Source organism: Zootoca vivipara, chromosome 14 (genome assembly GCF_963506605.1).
Source record: "Zootoca vivipara chromosome 14, rZooViv1.1, whole genome shotgun sequence".
Classification (NCBI taxonomy): Eukaryota; Metazoa; Chordata; class Lepidosauria; order Squamata; family Lacertidae; genus Zootoca; species Zootoca vivipara.
The window spans coordinates 40,144,165-40,164,013 of record NC_083289.1 but is presented as its reverse complement, the minus strand read 5'-3'; the positions used below and the strand labels follow the sequence as shown (position 1 = coordinate 40,164,013).

General features: G+C 43.2%; 1 protein-coding gene across 1 annotated transcript; it reads left to right on the top strand.

Annotated features, from left to right (window-relative positions):
- Positions 1-1,530: 1,530 nt before the first annotated feature.
- Positions 1,531-9,146, top strand: RPS15A (ribosomal protein S15a). Its single transcript, XM_035131881.2, has 5 exons — positions 1,531-1,638; positions 3,913-4,050; positions 5,483-5,562; positions 8,345-8,430; positions 9,013-9,146. The coding sequence occupies exons 2-5, from the start codon at positions 3,918-3,920 to the stop codon at positions 9,104-9,106; spliced, it is 393 nt and encodes a 130-aa protein (XP_034987772.1). The 5' UTR covers positions 1,531-1,638; positions 3,913-3,917; the 3' UTR covers positions 9,107-9,146.
- Positions 9,147-19,849: the final 10,703 nt, after the last annotated feature.

Below are 19,849 nucleotides of genomic sequence, written 5' to 3'. Positions count from 1 at the left end.
TCACTGAACTCTCATAATGCCTCTTCCTTCTCTGGATGGAAGTTGGAGAAAGATTAGTGAGTGCATAGAAACTACTGTAGAAAGGTAAACTTTGGTTGTCGATTTTTGCAAGCCCCTTTTAGGAGACTTTAGGTCTAAAGGGCCACATATAAATGTTGTTAATAAATAATGTTAAAATTTACATTTGATGTCCTTGGACTACAACTCCCATCACCCCCAGCTAGTTTATCCAGTAATCAAGGGCGGCGGGAGTTGTACTCCCATCAAAATACCTGAGCAACCCAAGGTTGGAGGACTCTGCCCTAGCCTATCTCACTTAAAGTGGCTGTGAGAGTAAAATGGAGGATAGGGAAGATCCCTATATGGTGCCTTGGAGCAACTTGTGTGTGTGTGTGGCCTGGATAAAACGGGATAAAACGTATAGTGCATATGCAGGTGAAACTCGGAAAATTAGAATATCGTTGAAAAGTGCATTTATTTCAGTAATGTAACTTATTATTTTTTCTTTTTCTTTTAATTTTTACAAATTCTTTTGGAAATTCCACAGTAAGAAACCAAATAGTTACAATAATACAAAAATAAACATCGCTATTACATTGACCTGCCTAACGACAAATAATTACAATCACAACAAATAAAGGCTTGACATATCTTGCTTTGCATGTCATGCATCTACTCACATATTGGTTTCACCTTTTAAGTTGCGTTACTGAAATAAATGCACTTTTCGACGATATTCTAATTTTCCGAGTTTCACTTGTGCAGTAGAATGAATTCATGCGACGGAGTCCTGCCGCGCAGTGACAGAAACAGGCTGAACATCCAAAACCGTCGCCTGTCCCCGCCCCTTTTCCGGAAGCGTTCTTGGTTGCTACTGGATACCAAAACCGAAAGGGCCGCTGGGAGTTCGCTCTCTGCCAACTCCGGCCGAGCTGTTTGAAGACGCCTTGCCTTTAGGTCAGAGAGACAGGAAAATGTAGTGTCGGTAACTTCCGGGTAGCTGCCGTTGAGAAATCTTTGCGGAAGTGAGCCGCAGAAGTACTTTCTAACTCGTATAATCTCCCATGCAAAAATTATCGAGAGATCAAGCCTGAATTCAGCGGTCAAGTGAATACAGAAGCCTTGCATGCAGACATGTTGCACTTTAAAATGTTTTCTGCTTCCAAAATTTTATTTTCAAGAATTCCCTGAAATATGGTATGCTTAGGTTTGCTTATTCTTTCTGTTTCTAAGTGGAGACGCTGCTGCCAAAAAAAAAAAAAAAATCCTGGAAAAACCAGCTCAAAGACATTCTAAACACCGCAGCTATCTACTCAAAGCGACGTCCCAATGATTTCAACAGGTTTGCTACCAAATGAGTACGCAGAAGATCGCATCCTAAAAGATCAGAAAATTGAGCCCTGTGTGTCGAGTCAGCCTTCACACAAGATATCTCTACATTTTGTTCTCTATGGTCCAAAGCGAAGCCGTTGACTAGCACTAGCTGAGCGGAAATCTCCCCAATGCATTTTAACCTGGGAACAAGGTAATCTCGCGAGATAATTTCTCGTCACTTCCTTGTTATCCTGCCGCCTCGATTTCCCATAACACCCCGCGCTCGCTCGGCCGCCTTCCTTTTTCCGCCATATTGCTGCACTGGTGAGTAGCTGGCGATGGCCGTTCCTGTGTGGCATCCGTCGTATATCGAACCCATCCTGTCTCCTTGGGCCGCTGTCGCCCTGGTTCCTGGAAGCTGGGGCTCCGCTCGACCTGCGCAGCTTATTTGGAGATGGCCGCGCTTCTCCTGGGCCTCGCGGTGGCCTCCTGAACGGAGCGGGGGGGGGGAGGAAGAGCGGTTGGGAGAGGAATGGATGCCTTGGTCTGGGGCTTTGAGTGGAGGAAGGGCTGGGTTGGCGGGCTGTGCCTGACCGGGGAGGCCTTTACCAGCAGGCAGGCAGAACCGCCCCAGGTGCCTTGCTGGACGAAGAACGCCGGGCACGGTTGCATGCTCACGCGCTCGGGCTGCAACTTATTTTACATGCGTGTGAGCCCCAGGGCACGTAGTGGAGCTTCCATGTGCCACTCGCCGTTGCATTTTAGGTCCTCGCGAGACATGGGCGCCTGCACCAGCTTGGGCGGGAGTGGCTTGCAGGCTGTTGCTGCTATAGAGGAGACCGACATGGGTGGCATTCAGCTCCGGGTCGCCCCTTAAAATCCCGGGGTCGCTGGATGCTTCACTGCGACAGCAAAGTTTGGGGCCCTCAGCATTACAGTTCCTGGAGTGGGTAGTTTGCCTTACCAAGTGCTTATAATATAACTCTTCCTTTTGGGGACCGTTGGCTTCGGGAAAGTATTGCACTGGTGCGCTAGTGTTAAAACTTGTAAGCGGTGGGGGGGGGGGAGGAAAGCCCATCTCTTGTGGCATTCTTACTGCAAATAAATCAGCAGCTGCATAAATATTTCAAAGGTTTGCTGTGTTGGTCTGCAGCTGTAAAAACGATAAGAAGTCTTGCTTGATCACACCAAAGTTGTGAAGTCCAACAATGTTTCCCAGAGATGCTTCTGGGATGGTCACAAGCGGGTCTTCAGGGCAATGGGCCTCCCTCCCTTGTTATAACCAAAAATCTGCCCTTATTTCCCCAGCAACTGGGATTCAATAGTACCCCTGAACATTGTTGCTCCCTGTCCTTAACATGAATATATGACTTTGTTCAAGGTGTCAAAATATGATATTGTTTTAACTCAAATTAAGGAATCCTGGCAATGTCTGTGTTCTTCTGGATAAGAAATATAATTCTTCAGGGCTTTGCTTGGACTGGAACCCCAGAGACAGTATAATAATTCTTTTCTGAAAATACAAAGTATAATATATGAGTCCCTTTGAGTACAAGTAACTTGCTCCCTTTGAGTAAAAAGGGACTCTCCTCTTCACCCCATGTAGTCATGGCAACTACATATCCGGTTAAAGGTCTTTCTAGGGGGAGAAAGTGACTTAAAAAAGAATGACAACACAGACTTTGAAGATATCCCAATATACTCTCTGTGTCTTGATGCAGGGTAGCTTAATGTAGTCCCAATGAGTGCCTGATAATTGCACACGAAAAGCAATTCACAGTCTCCCAAAGCCATTTAATTTCATGCATAAGCAGCTTTTAAATCTTGAAGTGTTTGTGTGTGCTGCACTGTGGGGCATGTGTGCATGAACAGCACTGGACAAATAGATTTGAAACCAGCTACTCTCCTGATTGCAACTCTTAAGTAAGAATAGCCTTCAGAGCAACCAACAAATTCTTATGAATTGGAGGCAATTAATCCTTTTTGTGTTTAAACTCTTACTGTACCAGATGTAACTGTAAGCATTTGAGCTTAGTAACTTGTGAACTTGTTTGCAAGGCTGGGCTGAATCTACACTTTTTAAAAATAATTTTGGGTTGCTAGAGCTCTTTGAAAACAAGTCAACAGTTGCAGTTATTTTTTTCTGGAAATACACACAATGTAGTGTCCTTGCAATTCAGTACTTACTAAAGACTGTTTATTCACTGTGACAGTCACCCCTTTCTGTAGGCAGTTACTGAGGCTATTACCGGTATATCAACTTACTACCCTTATCCAAAACTTAAGAGCAGAATTTCTCTTAACTTGCTTTGTCTTAGTTTTAACTGGCTAATGAACTAAACGATTTATTTGCAGTTGGAGTGGCCACATCGTAACAGCACATATTAATGCGGTTTGTTATCCATGGTGTAATTTCAAGTGCAAGGCTATAAATCCTTACATTTGTTTAGAAAGTGTGTTTTGATTGCTCTTTTAATTAGCTCCCTATATTTTGTGCTGCTTCCAACATCCAGACGCAATCCAGTGAGCCATCATTTGAAGAAAGAACATTGATACATGTTAGCTTATCATTTAAATTTGTGTATTTTATCCATTCAGGCATCATGGTGCGCATGAACGTTCTGGCAGATGCTCTTAAAAGCATCAACAATGCTGAGAAGCGTGGAAAACGTCAAGTTCTCATCAGACCATGCTCGAAAGTTATCGTCCGGTTCTTAACTGTGATGATGAAGCATGGTAAGTCCACAGAATATATGTAAAACAGTCCAGAAAAGATTCAGATTTTTGGCCTTTTAAACTTGATAATCACTGGGGAAGATGCCAGTGAAGATATTACAGTGGACGCTCGGTTTGCGAACATGATCCGTGTGGGTTTCAAGTTCGCAACTTGCGTCTGCACACACGCAGGTTGTGATTCGGTGCTTTTGCGCGTGAACCCGGAAGTAACCCATTCTGGTACTTCCAGGTTCGGTGCAGAGCGCAGCCCAAAAGGACATAACCTGCAGCGGACGTAACACGAGGTTTGACTGTATATTCAAAGTTAGATGTGGGTATAGATTGAAACTGGGCTTAATTACTTAAAAGTTTTGTTTAAAGATGTCTGTGGTTGAAGCAGCGTACTTGGGGTTGGGGGTGGTGAAAATGGTCAGCTCGCCATAGGCCAAGTAACTTGCTCCTTCAAATTGTACAGTGCAAGTAGTATTTTAAATTATTTATCACACCTGTGCTTTGTCTTTCCTCCAGAGGGTTCAGGGACCATCCATTTTTGTTCTCATCATTAGTTGATTGTTTAGCCAAGAAGGCAGTGTCCATAGATGTACATACTCTGTAAAACAAAACAAGCAGCAGTACAGTGGTGCCTCCTGTTACGTACCATCCCCCTTACGAATGCTGCGGGTTACGTGCTCCACTAACCAGGAAGTAGATGCCCCTTCTTGCGACCTTTGCTCCCAGATGCGAGCGGAAGTCGCGCTCCAGCGGCACGGCAACAGTGGGAGGCGCCATTAGAGAAAGTGCGTCTCATGTTACAAGTGGTTTCCTGTTACGAACGGATCTCCGGAACGGATTAAGTACGTAACATGAGGTACCATTGTACTAAATGAAATAGCGAAGTATGCTGATATACATGATAGCATGCACAATAGCCTGAAAAACCTATGATAATCCTTGTATTAACATGCAGTATTTGATTTTATAAAATGGCTTCCAGTTCTGTTTTTGCAAATTGAATCACTTTGAATGCCACAGGCTGTTTGAAATACAGTGGTACCTCTACTTACGAACGTAGCTCCGTCCGCCATCTTGGATGTGGTTTAGATAGGGTTTTTTCTACTTAAGAATTTTTAGATAGGGTTGCTTCGACTTACAATTTTTTTCTCCCAATGCATTCCTATAGGATTCGACTTACAATTTTTTTCGACTTACGAATGTGCGTTCGGAACGCATTAAATTCGTAAGTAGATGTACCACTGTAGTAACTTGCCAAATGCAAGCCAAGTCTCCATGGCACAGCTAGTTCTAGTCAAATAGTATCTGCTATGCCACACTGGCTCATATATCCCACCCTAATAGTCAAGCAGTTCCGTTAACGGGGAGGAATGGGTTGCTTTAGTTCTATTTCAATGGTGCAAAGCTTTGAATATGCTGAGTGCTTTTCTTTGGTTCACAGGTTACATAGGTGAATTTGAGATCATTGATGATCACAGAGCTGGGAAGATTGTTGTTAATCTCACAGGCAGACTCAACAAGGTAGGACCTGACTTCCATTTAAGCCCCACTGGACTTAATGCCAGAATTACATCTTGGAAGATACACTTAATGGGTGCATCTAAATTCACCTCACTTCACAGGAAAATTCGCCCATTGTGGGTTGGAATAAATGGAAGGTGGGTTATGTATTTAGGCAAAATTTCCTTTAGTCCTAAGGCAAGTTGAGACAAAGTGCTTTGTTCATATAATTGTGTGTCTGACCAAATGGGAACTTCAAGAAGTCCTTGATGGGAATGGCTTGAAAAGAAGCAGCTGTGAATACTGGAGGTTTAAGGATATCATTTCAAGGTCCTCTGGTCCTTCAACAGCCACTGTGCTGGTTCACTTGAGATGACAACATTGTGCCTTAAAACTGGCAAATTGGAAGACATTACTCTGCTTGTCTTAAAAACCCTTGGAGAACAGCCTTTGCCACCTAAGTGGCTGTCATCAATGAATCCTCTTCTTTCTCGTTGACCTCTTTGAAATCTGTCTTGGGAAGCCTCTTCCAATCAACCTATGGTTCCTGGTTCACTTTCTGGCATCTCTGGGTACAGTTGGCAAAGACTCCTTGCCTGAAACTCTAGAGAGCTGGTGCTAGTTAGTGAAGAGACTTTTGAACTCCTTGAACTCAGACATCTGATAAGGCAGATTCTTATTTTACTACTGTATTTGTATAATTTTTGTTTCTAACTTGATTTCTACGTTATTGAATTGAGATGTGCATTTATGCATTCACATTGCCAGTGATTCTTGAGCTTTTATTTTCTCAGTTTTTAGTTTTTCCTGAGATTGGAGTTTATTTTTTTCTTCTTACCTAGCATTGTGACTGCTTGGTCAAATGTTAATAGGCCCAGAACTGAAAATAGCTGGTAAACTGATATATTCAGATCTGTTAGGGCATAACAGCTTACAGCTGCACCTTTGAAATGGGTTGTATTTATATTTTCTTCTCCATGCCACTTTTAGATACCAAATTTTAAATGTTTGTGTTGTGTTCTGTATATTGCAAGTTTTAAGAGTATTGCTACAGGGCGGTATATATTTTTATACTCTTAAAAAAGTATTGCGGTAGTTTTCCAAACATGTTTTTTCTTTCTTTGTGTTCAAAATATTTGACTTGATAGTTACAGTTACAGGCTGATATTACAAATTCAGGATGAAACTATACAACTCTATTCATACCCAAGTTCTGAATCTTTCTTATTGAAAAGTTTAAGTTAGCTGTATTGGTCCATAGGAGACATTACAAAATCATGGTTAGAACAGAATATCACAAAATTGTGTGTGTGCTTTTGAGGTCTCCAGAGCATGTCTTTAACATCTTGTCAGAGGAAGAATTTGGTCCCACAGAACTCAAAAGCACACCATTTTTGTGACTTGTCAGTTGGTCCTAATGCAAGCACAACACTACAGTACTTTGTGTCAACTCTGGAAGTATATATAGTGGTACCTTGGGTTACGAACTTAATTCGTTCCGGAAGTCCATTCTTAACCCGAAACCATTCTTAACTTGAGGCCCGCTTTTGCTAATGTGCAATTTCTATTTTCATCCTGGGGCAAAGTCCTCAACCCAAAGCATTTGTAACCCGAGGTACTACTGTACTCTATTCTGACGAAACTAAGCCTTCTAGGATGCGGCTGTCTGGCCCTTGCTGCTAGTGCAGCAGCCAACATCTCCCTTCCATCCTCCTCAGATTTGGCAATGGGGGGGGGGAGGCAAAACCACTTCTTAGCTGCTGGGACGATCCTTGCCCATCTCTGCTGCTTCAAAAGTTGGGAAGAAGGCTAGTTGCTTGTCACACTCCACAGAAGGCAATTTGCATATAATACGCAACCCTAGTGTGGTTGAAGACTGGCATGCACCTCTGCCTCTTGGCAGAAATGTTGGCATTTCTGTCAGCCCTGTCAAAGCAGCATAATGCCAAGGTTTCTGTTGTGCCCTGCGGCTTGTGACAAAGCCAAGGTTTGCATTTGACATGTGCTTGTTCAACTCCTGTACGTTGATGTGAGGCAGTGCTTCGATTTATTTATTTTGTTACCTGTATTTATAGCCCACCCTTTGCCAAATGGTCGCTGGGTGGGCTGCAAAATATAACAATTAAGAACAGTGTGCAATTAAATTTGTAAAATAAAACCCAGTTATCAGAATAACGAAAGTCACAGAACTGCAGCACACAGCAGAGTAGGAGGAGGGAAGATACGCACTCCTCCAAAGGCCTAGGTAAAGAAATGTGTCTCAAGCCAATCATCAAAACGCATTGTTCTGTGAACCACCCTGAGACCTTCAGGTATAGGGCGGTATATAAATTCAATAGATGATGAAATTCAATAGACAACAACAACATTCAGTGATGGCACAATATGGGCTTAAGGGAGGTCATTTCGTCTTGCCACCATCACCCCTCGGCCACCTAGTCCATTTCTGTAACTCATACGTGTTCTAGGCAGGGTTCCCAGGTTGTCTCCCATTCAGGCACTGCTTAACTCAAGCAAGATGGTTTCATCCTGTGCCTAACTGACAGTGCCATCTGGATCCTGTTCAGGATTGTATGAACTGGCTATAAATCACAGCCCCTGAACCCACAAACATTTCTTGTTGTTCCCAGGCACTTTTCCCTGGTTCCACTTCCTGTTGAATTGGGTAGCACAGCTTTGTCCCATCTATCAAGTTTATTGAAAATACTTTAATGCCACATCCTTCAGTTCAATGACTTCTGGACTTTGCAAGTAATACATTAGAAGGATGGTTAAGTCTTTTCCCCTTTGTTTGGCTTGATAGTGTGGTGTGATCAGCCCCAGATTTGATGTCCAACTGAAGGATTTGGAAAAGTGGCAGAACAACCTGCTACCTTCACGTCAGTTTGGGTAAGTATCAGCTATGTAGAACTGGATTCCCGAAGCTTGTGATTAGGGCTGCTTCATTTCTGTGACTTTTACCTTCGCTATTGCTCCTTGGTGCTAGATTGATATTGCAAGATAAGCGCATACTGAATAGCGCTGAGTCTATTCATCATTTTGGATCAAAAGCCAGAACTACTAGCACTTAACCTGCTAACTGGCACATTAGCTGTTGCTTTCTGTAGAATCAGTGGGTTGTATGCAACTAATTGTGCAAGGTTCCCCTCACTCTTCTCCCCCTTTGCAGCTCTGGGAGTTCCCCCTAACCCTCTGGAGCAGATTTGTTGTTAGGAAAGAGGGAGGAGAAGTTCCCTGTTACTTATGGAAGTTGCTTTGCATGTGCAACGATCTAGCTGGGTTCAAACCAGTATGGCAGTGATCTACATAAGAATCTAATCTGTATACGTGTCAAGCAGTTTTGCATTTAGTTTTTGTGGTAGTACATTTTTCTAATGTGCTGCCTGTTAAATATGAGGTTAAATTCATTTTGCAAATGGGTAAGAAATCAAGCATAAAGCATAACAGGTATTTTCCTCACCCTTTTAATAGGTACATTGTGCTGACAACTTCAGCTGGCATCATGGACCACGAGGAAGCTAGGCGAAAACACACAGGAGGAAAAATCCTGGGATTCTTTTTCTAAACTTGTAAAAACAGGCAAACTAATAAATTGTTCAAATAGACTCTTTGCAGCTTGCATGTTAAAGTCAATCCTTGTTCCATAGCCCTGGTATATAATGCTATTCAGGTAATAGTATAATTTACATTATTGTGTGAAGTGTGCAATAGCCTTTGCTGGCTCAGGTTATCATCTTGATCTTGCTGCTTTATATAGGATAAACTGAACGCATATGTCTATGCACACGTATGTCTATGCACCCAAAATTGACAGAAGAGTAGTCTGCAATGCAGAAGTAAGTATGAGACTTGGTTTCTATAAACATGGGGCAGTTGCTGATCTTAATTCATCAACACCAGTTACAAGAGAGCAGGACATTACTAGTAAGGAGTGGAGCACAGAAGCACATCAGCAGTCAGTATTGTATGCTGAGCAATTGCTTATGTGCACACTGGCAAATGCTTGTCTGTATGGACCTGTAGTCATTGGCATTAATGCAGTGCTCAAAAGATTAGTGCTTTGACCAGATGTATAAAGGACAGGACAGACAGGCTAAAGTAATGAAAACCACATACCTTGAGAGCAGTTCACACAGTGACCTGTTGTGTGGACTGTAGGCTTATGGGATGCATATGTGAATCTTTTGCTTCCACTCTCAGATAGCAGGAGAATTCCCTGTTCATGCTTACAGAAGTTTCAAAATGGATAAAAGAATTTAAGTAAGGTACTTAATATATTTTAAATAAGAAACCAACTGTTTAAATCTGAAAGGGCAGGAGAGTTTCTCCAGTTTAGTGGCTGCCTCAGAGACTGCCTTGCTCCATGTTGGGTGGATACACTCTCACTAATCAATAACTTTGGAAGCGCTGTGTTGTGGTGGATAATGAAATTAAGCAAATCTTCCCTTTGTGTTGTATAGAGGCAAATTCATTAAGTCTTAAAAAGTAATCCTATAGGTTTTCTGAAGAGCTGGCAGCCATTCAGACAACTAGCGTTGTCTTCGCTTTGGACATTTGCAGCTTCCCCTTTCACAGGAAACCTTATTTTGTATATGCATGATCAGCAGTGAAGACACTGCTTGCAGAATGTTGGTAAATTGAAGTCATACGCCACCCTTTCCCCCATTTCTGCCCATTTTTTAAAAAGGGTTGGATTTTGTTGGCCAGCCAAGGACTCCCAGATCACATTCATTTGATGCATCCATATCACAGGACTTCATGTTTATCCGCCTCTATTGAATATGGAAAGAATTGTGCGGTTGGCCAATTTTACAGTAGATTTGCCAGTCATGCCTATTATTGTTCCTTATCACACTCCCTCTGCCTCCTATGTTGGAACGTAGCCCGCTACCTTCAGAGTATCTTCTTGCCCTTGAGTCTTCAAGCTTTTGGAAAGCCTCTGGCTGGCTGCCCATCCTCCTGGTCCCATTCTGTCTTTCTTACTCCTAAAAACCCCCAACTGATTATCCTCCAGAATTTGTCGCTTTGCATCTAGGAGCAAAAAAACCAGAATTCCACCTTAAAGAGTGAACAAATGGATTATGGTGCAGTCATTTGGGAACTAGGGCCAAGTCCATCAGATGCACAAAGCCTTTTATGGTTTTAAGTCTGCATTTTGCACATCCCTGAAGCATTTTATTGTAGTTTGTGTGTCACTTAGAAGGCAATTGATATCATTCTTGTTAGAGATGCTTATTAGTACTGTCGTCATTACTGGGAGTGCAGAAGGGCTATCAAAATTGAAATGATGTTAACATAAGAAGAGACCTCCTGGATGAGGCCAATGACCCATTTAATCCAGCATCCTGTTGCTGCAATGGCCAACCTGATTTGTGAGGAAACTCACAAGCTGGACCCGAGCAGAAGAATACTGTTCCTGCAGTTTAGAGCTACTGTGGCTCCTAGAAGCTGTCAGCGTGTGACAGCAGCCATGGACCACAAAACAGCTTCAAATGGATAGCTAAACCAGGTGAGGGTAGCCTTTGGGTCTCAATCCTTCCATGAGTTAGGAACTTCCCCTGCATGTGAAGGCAGACTCCGATGGATTGAGCAGACGAGACAAATGGTGGATCCAACGGTCAAAAAGGCAGTTTCTGCACATGCTGTAGAGGGAAGCGAGGGGCAGATGGGGCTTTGTCAACCTGGGAAGGTGGCCCATCTAGGAGAAGCAAAAACTGATCCTAAAGCTCTGCTGCCTTAAAGCTGTACTGATTTGTGAGAAAGCCTTCAGCAGTAAACCCAGTGGAAAAATCTCCATGCCGCCTTGTGGGACATCTTTGGGAGAAGATGTTTGTTGCTTGGTCCCAACCTTCCGTGAATGACACAAAAGGAAAATGGTTTGGAAGGGAGGAGGGAATAAGCCAAACTCAGCCATATAATATTTAAGTGCACAATTGGAACAAAAATATATTCTCAGATTAATCTGGAAAAGGGAGGAGCCAACTTTTGGGTGCACACATTCAAAAATGACAGACTAATTTGCCTGTCTCTACACTGAATCGCTAATAAATTTACTTTCTCAAATATATCCTTCATGTGAGCTTTTAATTGAATGGCTCTAGACTTGTCCAGAGAGATAAATCATTCGCCAAAGTATTTACCCTGAAAGAGTTTGCTCATTTGCCCTGGATTCCTGTACCTACTACAGGAAATCCCTCTGTGTCCCCCTTTCCTTTAAAATCATTCTCTTAATTGAACTCATGGCTGTTAAATTACTGGTGACTGAAGACATGCCCATAACTTAAATTTTCTTCGTGCTTGCATCAGTAATGGGACTGGTGTGCCATACTTCTTCATGGAATTCTTGTGTTGAAAATGTATAAAATGGAAAACAAATGAGTTAATATGTGCTGTCTACTCAGAAGCAAGTCCCATAGAGAGCAACAGGCCTCTCTGTTATGCACCCTTATTTAGGGTTGTGCAGTTTTAAGAACTAAACACGGAACCTTCCCTGGAGTTCAAATGAGGTTTGGCATTTCCATTTTGTCTTTGGCACAGTTCCTCATTTAAGCAAGGCACGCCTCTGTTCCTCATTTAAGCAAGGCACGAGCAAAGGAAAGGCAATATGCAAATATTGCTGGCATCAAAAATGTCTTGAAAATGCTATCTTGCAAATGAGCATGGTTTGGAAATTGACATCAAGTTAGGTGCAGCGAGCCCATGGCTATTTCTGAGTACTCTTGGATGGAGCTGAGGACTGGCAATAGCAAAGACGCTTCTTTCTTGAAACACAGTACAAAGGGAAAAGGAGATGTGCTATTTCCTATTCTAAATGGTGGAAATGGTAGAGGAATGGATCTAAAACCCAAATGAATTTGCATTTTCTTCTCTTCTGCATTTCAACAAGCGTGGATATTGAAATCCAGCTCTTTATTTTTCTTCAGTTGTACTGGAACGACCAAAATTCTGATCAGCATCCCCCAAAATGACTGAAAATTAAAGTTGTTTGCAGATGAGGGCTGATCCATGAGTCATTGTCTGCCAGTTTGTGGAGACTCCACCACAGCCAAAGTTAGGTGGGATGCTTCAGGGACCAAATATGGCGTCAGGCCCTGGCACATTGGGTTTTTTTTATTTAAAAAATGCCAGTCCACCACATCAAGTAGCTTGAGAAACAATCACCTAAAATATGACACATGGGTCAGGATTAAAACAGATCGAAAAATTATGTGCGGGGTCAGGATCCTGAAAAATAACTGAAAATGTGGCATGCGAGCCAGGATTCTAGAAAAAAATCACCAAAAATTTGACCTGTAGGTGAGGATCCCCTAAAATGACTCAAAACAACAATCACAGGATAGGATCACTGTTACCAAAACATGATCAAGAAGACAGGCAGAAACCGCCTGAGTGCATTTTGTGGGAGCTAAGCCACGGGTCATTTTATCAGATCCTAACTTGAAAAAACTGGTGGTCCTCATGAATTTCAGTGACTCATGCAGCAGGTGGAGGAGGCTGGAGAGAAAACCAGAATTAGTTGGCAGCTCCTCTTAATGGCTTTGGATCCAACTGTTTTTGGTCGCCCTGCCTTCCGTACCACCAGCCCAAAAGGGCACCAACTATCATTCAGCTTAATCTCGTACTTCTGAAGGAGCCACGAGACACTTACTTTTGGATTGAGCACGTTGATTCGAACCTGACTCTCCTATACCAGCTCCCTCTTGCACCAGTCAGCCATCAAGTGTCTTAGGTGAGCATGAGCAAGTAGCTGGGTTTCTGGTAAGATGGCAGATACGTTAGAACTGAGCTTCTTGCTCTAAACTTCTAAGGATCCCCTGGCCAGCAACCACTTCATCTTTCTTGTGGGGTGGAAAGAGACAAGGCTAGGTTGGTTGCCCTAAATGCTCTGGAGAAGAGTAGAAAAAGAATCTGTGTTTAAAATCTTCCTCTTGTCAGTGGCAGACCTACATTTTGGGGGCCCCAAATCTCGAACTGTCACCGGGGGCCCCTTCACAACCAGCAACAAGGTCTGGGTAACCACTGACATCTTTTTCAATGAGGTAGTTCCGTGACAGATCACCACACCTTTACAACATCTGTGTTACTGACTCTCAAGCTTGGGGTTGGTTGAAATGTATACAACAAAAAATCATGTGACTCAAATTTGGTCTGGTAGACCCAACATTTTAAAGCAATGGGACTAAATTCATTTCTGGGGCTGCTCTGGGATTAAGGGCCCTGAAGCTTAAGCTTCATTATTTTCATAGTTTCATTAGTTTCATAGTAGATCACCACAGTTCAAGAAGGATACTGACAAGCTGGAACGTGTCCAGAAGAGGGCAACCAAAATGGTCAAAGGCCTGGAAACGATGCCTTATGAGGAACGGCTTAGGGAGCTGGGTCTGTTTAGCCTGGAGAAGAGAAGGTTAAGGGGTGATATGATAGCCATGTTCAAATATATGAAAGAATGTCATATGGAAGAGGGAGAAAGATTGTTTTCTGCTGCTCCAGAGAAGCGGACACGGAGCAATGGATTCAAACCTCAAGAAAGAAGATTCCACCTAGACATTAGGAAGAACTTCCTGACAGTAAGAGCTGTTCGGCAGTGGAATTTGCTACCAAGGAGTGTGGTGGAGTCTCCTTCTTTGGAGGTCTTTAAGCAGAGGTTTGACAGGCATATGTCAAGAATGCTTTGATTGTGTTTCCTGCTTGGCAGGGGGTTGGACTGGATGGCCCTTGTGGTCTCTTCCAACTCTATGATTCTATCCCTGACTCCCATACATTTTTTTAAATTTACAGTTCTATAACCATGACAGTTTGTGGCTGGAGGAGAGGGAGGCTGGCCCTAGGATCTTTGACATGGCTTCAGAGCGGAGCAGGGAATCCCCCAATCTCACCTGCTCTACTTCAGTACACTAATACAGGCTTAGCTTTTTGTGGTGTCCACCAGTAGCCCTATTTATTCCCTGCCACCCCCATTTGAAAATCATGTTTCTATACTTGGTACTTGAAAGACAGTGATCTCAGCCTCAAAAAGAAGGATGAAATGAAGAGACTTGTCAGTTTGATTGATATGAGAGTAATCTCTATGTGAAAGTTTCCATTTCAGCAGAGGGCACTCTTGGCTTATATAATGCACCCAAGGCAAGCAAAGACATCATCTTCCCTACCAGAGGTGACCTCAAAAGACTTTCCAGCTGCTTCCCTGGATTCAGCAATGTTGTGTCTTTGAATCAAACCCACCATTCAACAGCAACAGCAACAAAGGAATGCTTCTGCAGAATTAAAATTCAAATACTGAAAACTCAGGGTTCCCATGGTCTGCCTGGTGTTGGGTCTCTAGATCACACTTGGTTATCGTTCCCTTAATTACACATGTACGAGTGTACTTGCATTATTCTTTTATGAACAGCTTCCTATGAAATATCTCAGTTAACAACGATACCCACAATATAAAAATGTTCACATTTTTTAAAAAACCAATTAAACCCATTTCCATCCGCTGGAAAACTCAGACTTGCTCTGAAGCTTGCAAGCTACCTTCAGTCTTCAATAATGTCATGATAGACCAAACAATGAATGTGAAAATCAATGGAGAGATACTGTCAATGTTGCATGAATGTTGTCATTGTGTATGTATGTATGTATCAATATTTTGTTGCTTTTGTAATATCAGAAGCAAGGAGTAGTTTTCATGGAGGTGTTTTTGGGGGTTCCTGCCCTAAATATTTTTGTGTGTTTCTGCAGAACTTCGGTCCCCCCCCCCTCCACCTTCTTCGTGGGTTGTGCCATTTTGGCAACATAAGAAATGGCACTCATAGCTTGGACATTAGAAATAGAGGGAATATTTGTTTCTGCATCATCTAACTTGCGTTCCATTTTTGTGCTGTTAGCTGCTTTGAGTTCCCACAGAGGAAGAAGAAAATGATCTCTCCTCCCCTCCTTTGCAGCACACAAACGGGGGACAGTCCACCCAGCAACTCCAAACGTACCTGGTAGTGCAAAATTGTCTGGCTATGTGTGTTATTGCTTGATATAAAGAAGGAGTAGGGAATCTGTCCTGCTAGATCTTATCGGACTCTGACCATTAGGCATGCTGGCAGGAGTGAGAGCTGGAGTCTGACAACATCTGGAGGGCCATAGGCACCAGATACAGAGGGAAGGGAAGGCTTATCTCCATCAAGGGATGACTTGGGCAATCTTTTGTAGTGTGGCGCCCTGTGCGAGGCCAAAATTTGGCGCTCCAAAATGGCTCTTCTCGGTTATGGACCATCTCAGTTTTGTGCCCCCTTGGCTCAGCTCCCTGTGTGGGGAAAGCTCTTGCACCGCCCTAAATCTTGCACTGACTCCATCATGGGCTGAGCGAGGCCCATTCTCTTGCCTCGGGCGTCCTCAGTCAAAATGGTTCCTTAGTAAATTGGGAGGGGGGATCCAAAGGATGAGGACAAAAATGTCACCTGAATAATCCTGGCACCACAGGAACATAGTCAGTGAATGAGGGAGTTTCAAATCCAGCCCTGCCCCATGATAGATAATCTAGTTTTCTTGTGAGGAGGGAGGGTTGTTATTTTCCACACTGGCCCCCTAACCTATAACAATATATAGACATGTTTTTAGTTGCATATATATGTGTACAGTGGTACCTTGCAAGACGAATGCCCTGCATGATGAATTTTTTTGCAAGACTGCGTCTTGCGATCTGATGGTGATTCGCAAGACGAATTCATTTTGCGAAAAATTCGTCTTGCGAATCGCGGTTTCCCATAGGAATGCATTGAAATTTAATTAATGTGTTCCTATGGGCAAAAAAAGAAATTTCAATGCATTCCTATGGGAAACCGCAATTCGCATGATGAATTTTTCGCAAAATGAATTGACTCGCGGAACGAATTAAATTCGTCTTGTGAGGCACCGCTGTGTGTGTGTGTGTGTGTGTGTGTGTGTGTGTGTATATATATATATATATATATGAATGATTGTTTTCATTTGTCTTTCTTTTTAAACGGTTTTATATATGTAATTGTTCTGTGTATGTTTACATTGAACTCTAAACCACCTCGAGATGCCTCACACATTTAATTATACACGCACAACGTCTGTCTCATCTGCCTTTACTCTAACCAGAAGTTGGGTAGTAAAGATATTTACTGCTAAGCTCTTTGGGAATATTGGGTTGTATCCAGTGCTATTTTTCTAGAAAAAGAGATGCTGGAACTCAACAGGAGCGTCTCCCTTTTCTCTTATACAGGAAAGGCAATGGTGCCCAACTGAGTTCCGGCGAGTTCCGGCTGGGGTTGTGTGGAAAGCCCTGGTTGTATCTGATTTAATTATACTTGGAGTAGCTCGAATGGAACTTAACTGATCTAAATTAGTCATAATTAAATTGAGTGTATAGTCTTATAGAATTTAGTTGAATACAATGCCAGTCTGTTTGCCCATATTGGAATGTTGAAGATGGCGGAGGCATCCTAAGAGGGACACATTGTGGATTGTACAGTTAGAAGAAGCAAAGAGACTATTGATAGCAGTAGCTTTCCTCTCTTAGAAAGTAATAAAAGATATCACTCCATGCAACAATAATGCCATTTTCATCAAAACACTGGGTTTCCCTTGAAGCATTCCCCCCCCCCATTTCACTGGCTTGCACCCCCTTCCCCCCCCCGTCTGCTTCTAATACAGGCTCAATTAATTATCAATAGCATTGCTGAGATGAAGCAGTCATAACTTCCTAACTCTCTTTTTATTCATGTAGAGGGCTGAACTGCAATCATTGCACAAAACAAATGCCCAGATTTCTGAACAGCTATAACTCAACGTGAAGCTTTTATATAATTGCAAATAGTTAAAAGAGAGGGAGTTAAGCAAATTCACATGGCTATAAAGTGGAAAACACTCTTTGAAAGACAGTCACCTCCCACTTTTTATTTCATACACTCGCCACCACGCAGGGTACCTGAATCGACAGATAAACAAAATCAATGCAGAAAAATATCCATTCAGTTTCACAATTCACAAATTCATATGTAAGATTATATGTAAGGTAAAGGGACCCCTGACTCTTAGGTCCAGTGCGGACAACTCGGGTGTTGTGGTGCTCATCTCGCTTTATTGGCCGAGGGAGCCAGCGTACAGCCTTGTAAAATGAAAATTGAAGTAGGACTTGAAAGAGAATAGCATGAAGTAACAGATTTAACTACTTCTGTACAGCTATGAAGAAAGCCAGTAAGACTGAGATTATGGTGTCAAGAAGCATACTTGCCATTTTTGATAGATTGTGGGGCCACAGTCACACCATACAGTTAAAGGTCTGTGATACCACTTTAAACGTCATGGCTCCCCCCCAAAGAATTCTGGGAGCCGCAGTTTGTTATAGGCGCTGGGTGTGTAGTTAGGAGATCCCCATTTGCTTCTCAGAGATACAGTTCCCAATGTTCCCTGGGACTAATTGTTAAACCACTCTGGGAGCTGTGGCTCTGGGAGCAGAATAGGGGTCTCCTAACAATTCTCAGCACCTAAAAAAAAAAAAAGTATACAGAATTCTTTGGAGGAAGCCAAGACTGTTTAAAGTGGTATCATACAGTCAGATAGAGATTTGACTGTGAAAGAGTCTAACTGCCAATGTGGGCAGCTGGAGTTTGGACTGAGTGGCCTCAGATAAGGACTATTTCTCAGTGAGGATAAAAGGTAAAGGGACCCCTGACCATTAGGTCCAGTCATGACCGACTCTGGGGTTGCGGCACTCATCTCGCGTTATGGGCCGAGGGAGCTGGCATAAAGCTTCCAGGTCATGTGGCCAACATGACTAAGCCGCTTCTGGCAAACCAGAGCAGCGCACGGAAACGCTGTTTACCTTCCCGCTGGATCGGTACCTATTTATCTACTTGCACTTTGACGTGCTTTCAAACTGCTAGGTTGGCAGGAGCTGGGACCGAGCAACGGGAGCTCACCCTGTCGCAGGGATTCGAACTGCCGACCTTCTGATAGGCAAGCCGTAGATGGATTGGTGAGGGTAGCCAATGGGTCTCAAACCCTTGGTGAGTTAGGAACTCCCCCTGCATGCAAAGAAAGGCTCCAGCAGATTGAGCGGATGAGATCAATAGTGGATCCAAGGGTTAGGAAGGCAGTTTTTGCACATGCTGTGGAAGTGAGGGGCAGATGGGGCTCGTCAGCCTGGGAAGGTAACACATCTAGAAGGAGGAAAATTATTGTCTGGACAATACACACTGCCCAGGCTTGCACCCTGAAGAAGTCATGTTGGTGCAGCTAATGCAGCGGTTTGACTTCACCCCTGGAGGCGAACTCCTTTGTCACTTGAGACAGATGGATGCAAGCAACAATGTTGTGTGTGTGTGTGTGTGTGTGTGTGATCACTTATGACAAAGCTCAAAACTTAACGTCTACTTAATAAAAACTGTTTGGAACAGATTTTTCTGTTCCAGTAGAAAAAACAACAATTTAAAGGCCCTTTTGCCAAAGCACATGGCAAGGAGTCTGATGCTCCGGCCAGGCTTTGGTCTGCTGAGCAAGCTCTTTTCAAAAGTTAAAAATATTATTTGGATGGTGGGAGGAGGAACAGATGGAGCATGCAACCCTCGGATCACCTCACTGGTGCTTTGAAGTGTGTTTTTAAACCCTCGGATCACTTCATAATGGGTTGCAGATCCACCCAGATCGGATCTGGCAAGTCCACTTTGAAATCCAAGTAGGGCAGGCTGCTCCTCCATTCCTCGGGGTGATGGCATGTTTGGCAGGACGGTTAACACATTGAGAGTAGGATGTTTGGCTATGTAGGAGGCAGGGCTGGCCACCAACTTCAAGAGAGGATTGGGCACATTCATGGAGGACAAAGCTACCAATGGCTATTAGCCACCATAGCTGTGCCCTACCTTTTCTGTCAGAGGCATTATGGCTCTGAATAGCTGTTTCTGGGAATCTCAGGTGCGTAGAGTGCTGTGTCCACCTTGCAGGCTTCTCACAGGCATCTGCTGGCCGCTGTGAGAACACCATGCTGGACTAGATGGGCCTTTGGCCTGATCCAGCAGGCCCGCCTTATGTTCTTAACTGGCCTCTAGCCAGAGGGTAAATGTTACTAGATCTATATTCTGGTCAGTGCCCTTCAGATGCTGCCAAAGGAAGATCAAGAGCTTGACCTTTGGACTCACTGAAGTAAATGACAAAAGCCACCATTGATTTTTCTTCCCCGCAGCCAAGGCTCCTCATCTTGGAGAACAACATGTCAAGATGAAAAGCATTTATCCTTCTTGCATGTCTAATTTGTTCTTTGGAACATTATGCCTTTCTTCGTATCTTGGGTTTATTTTTACCCTTT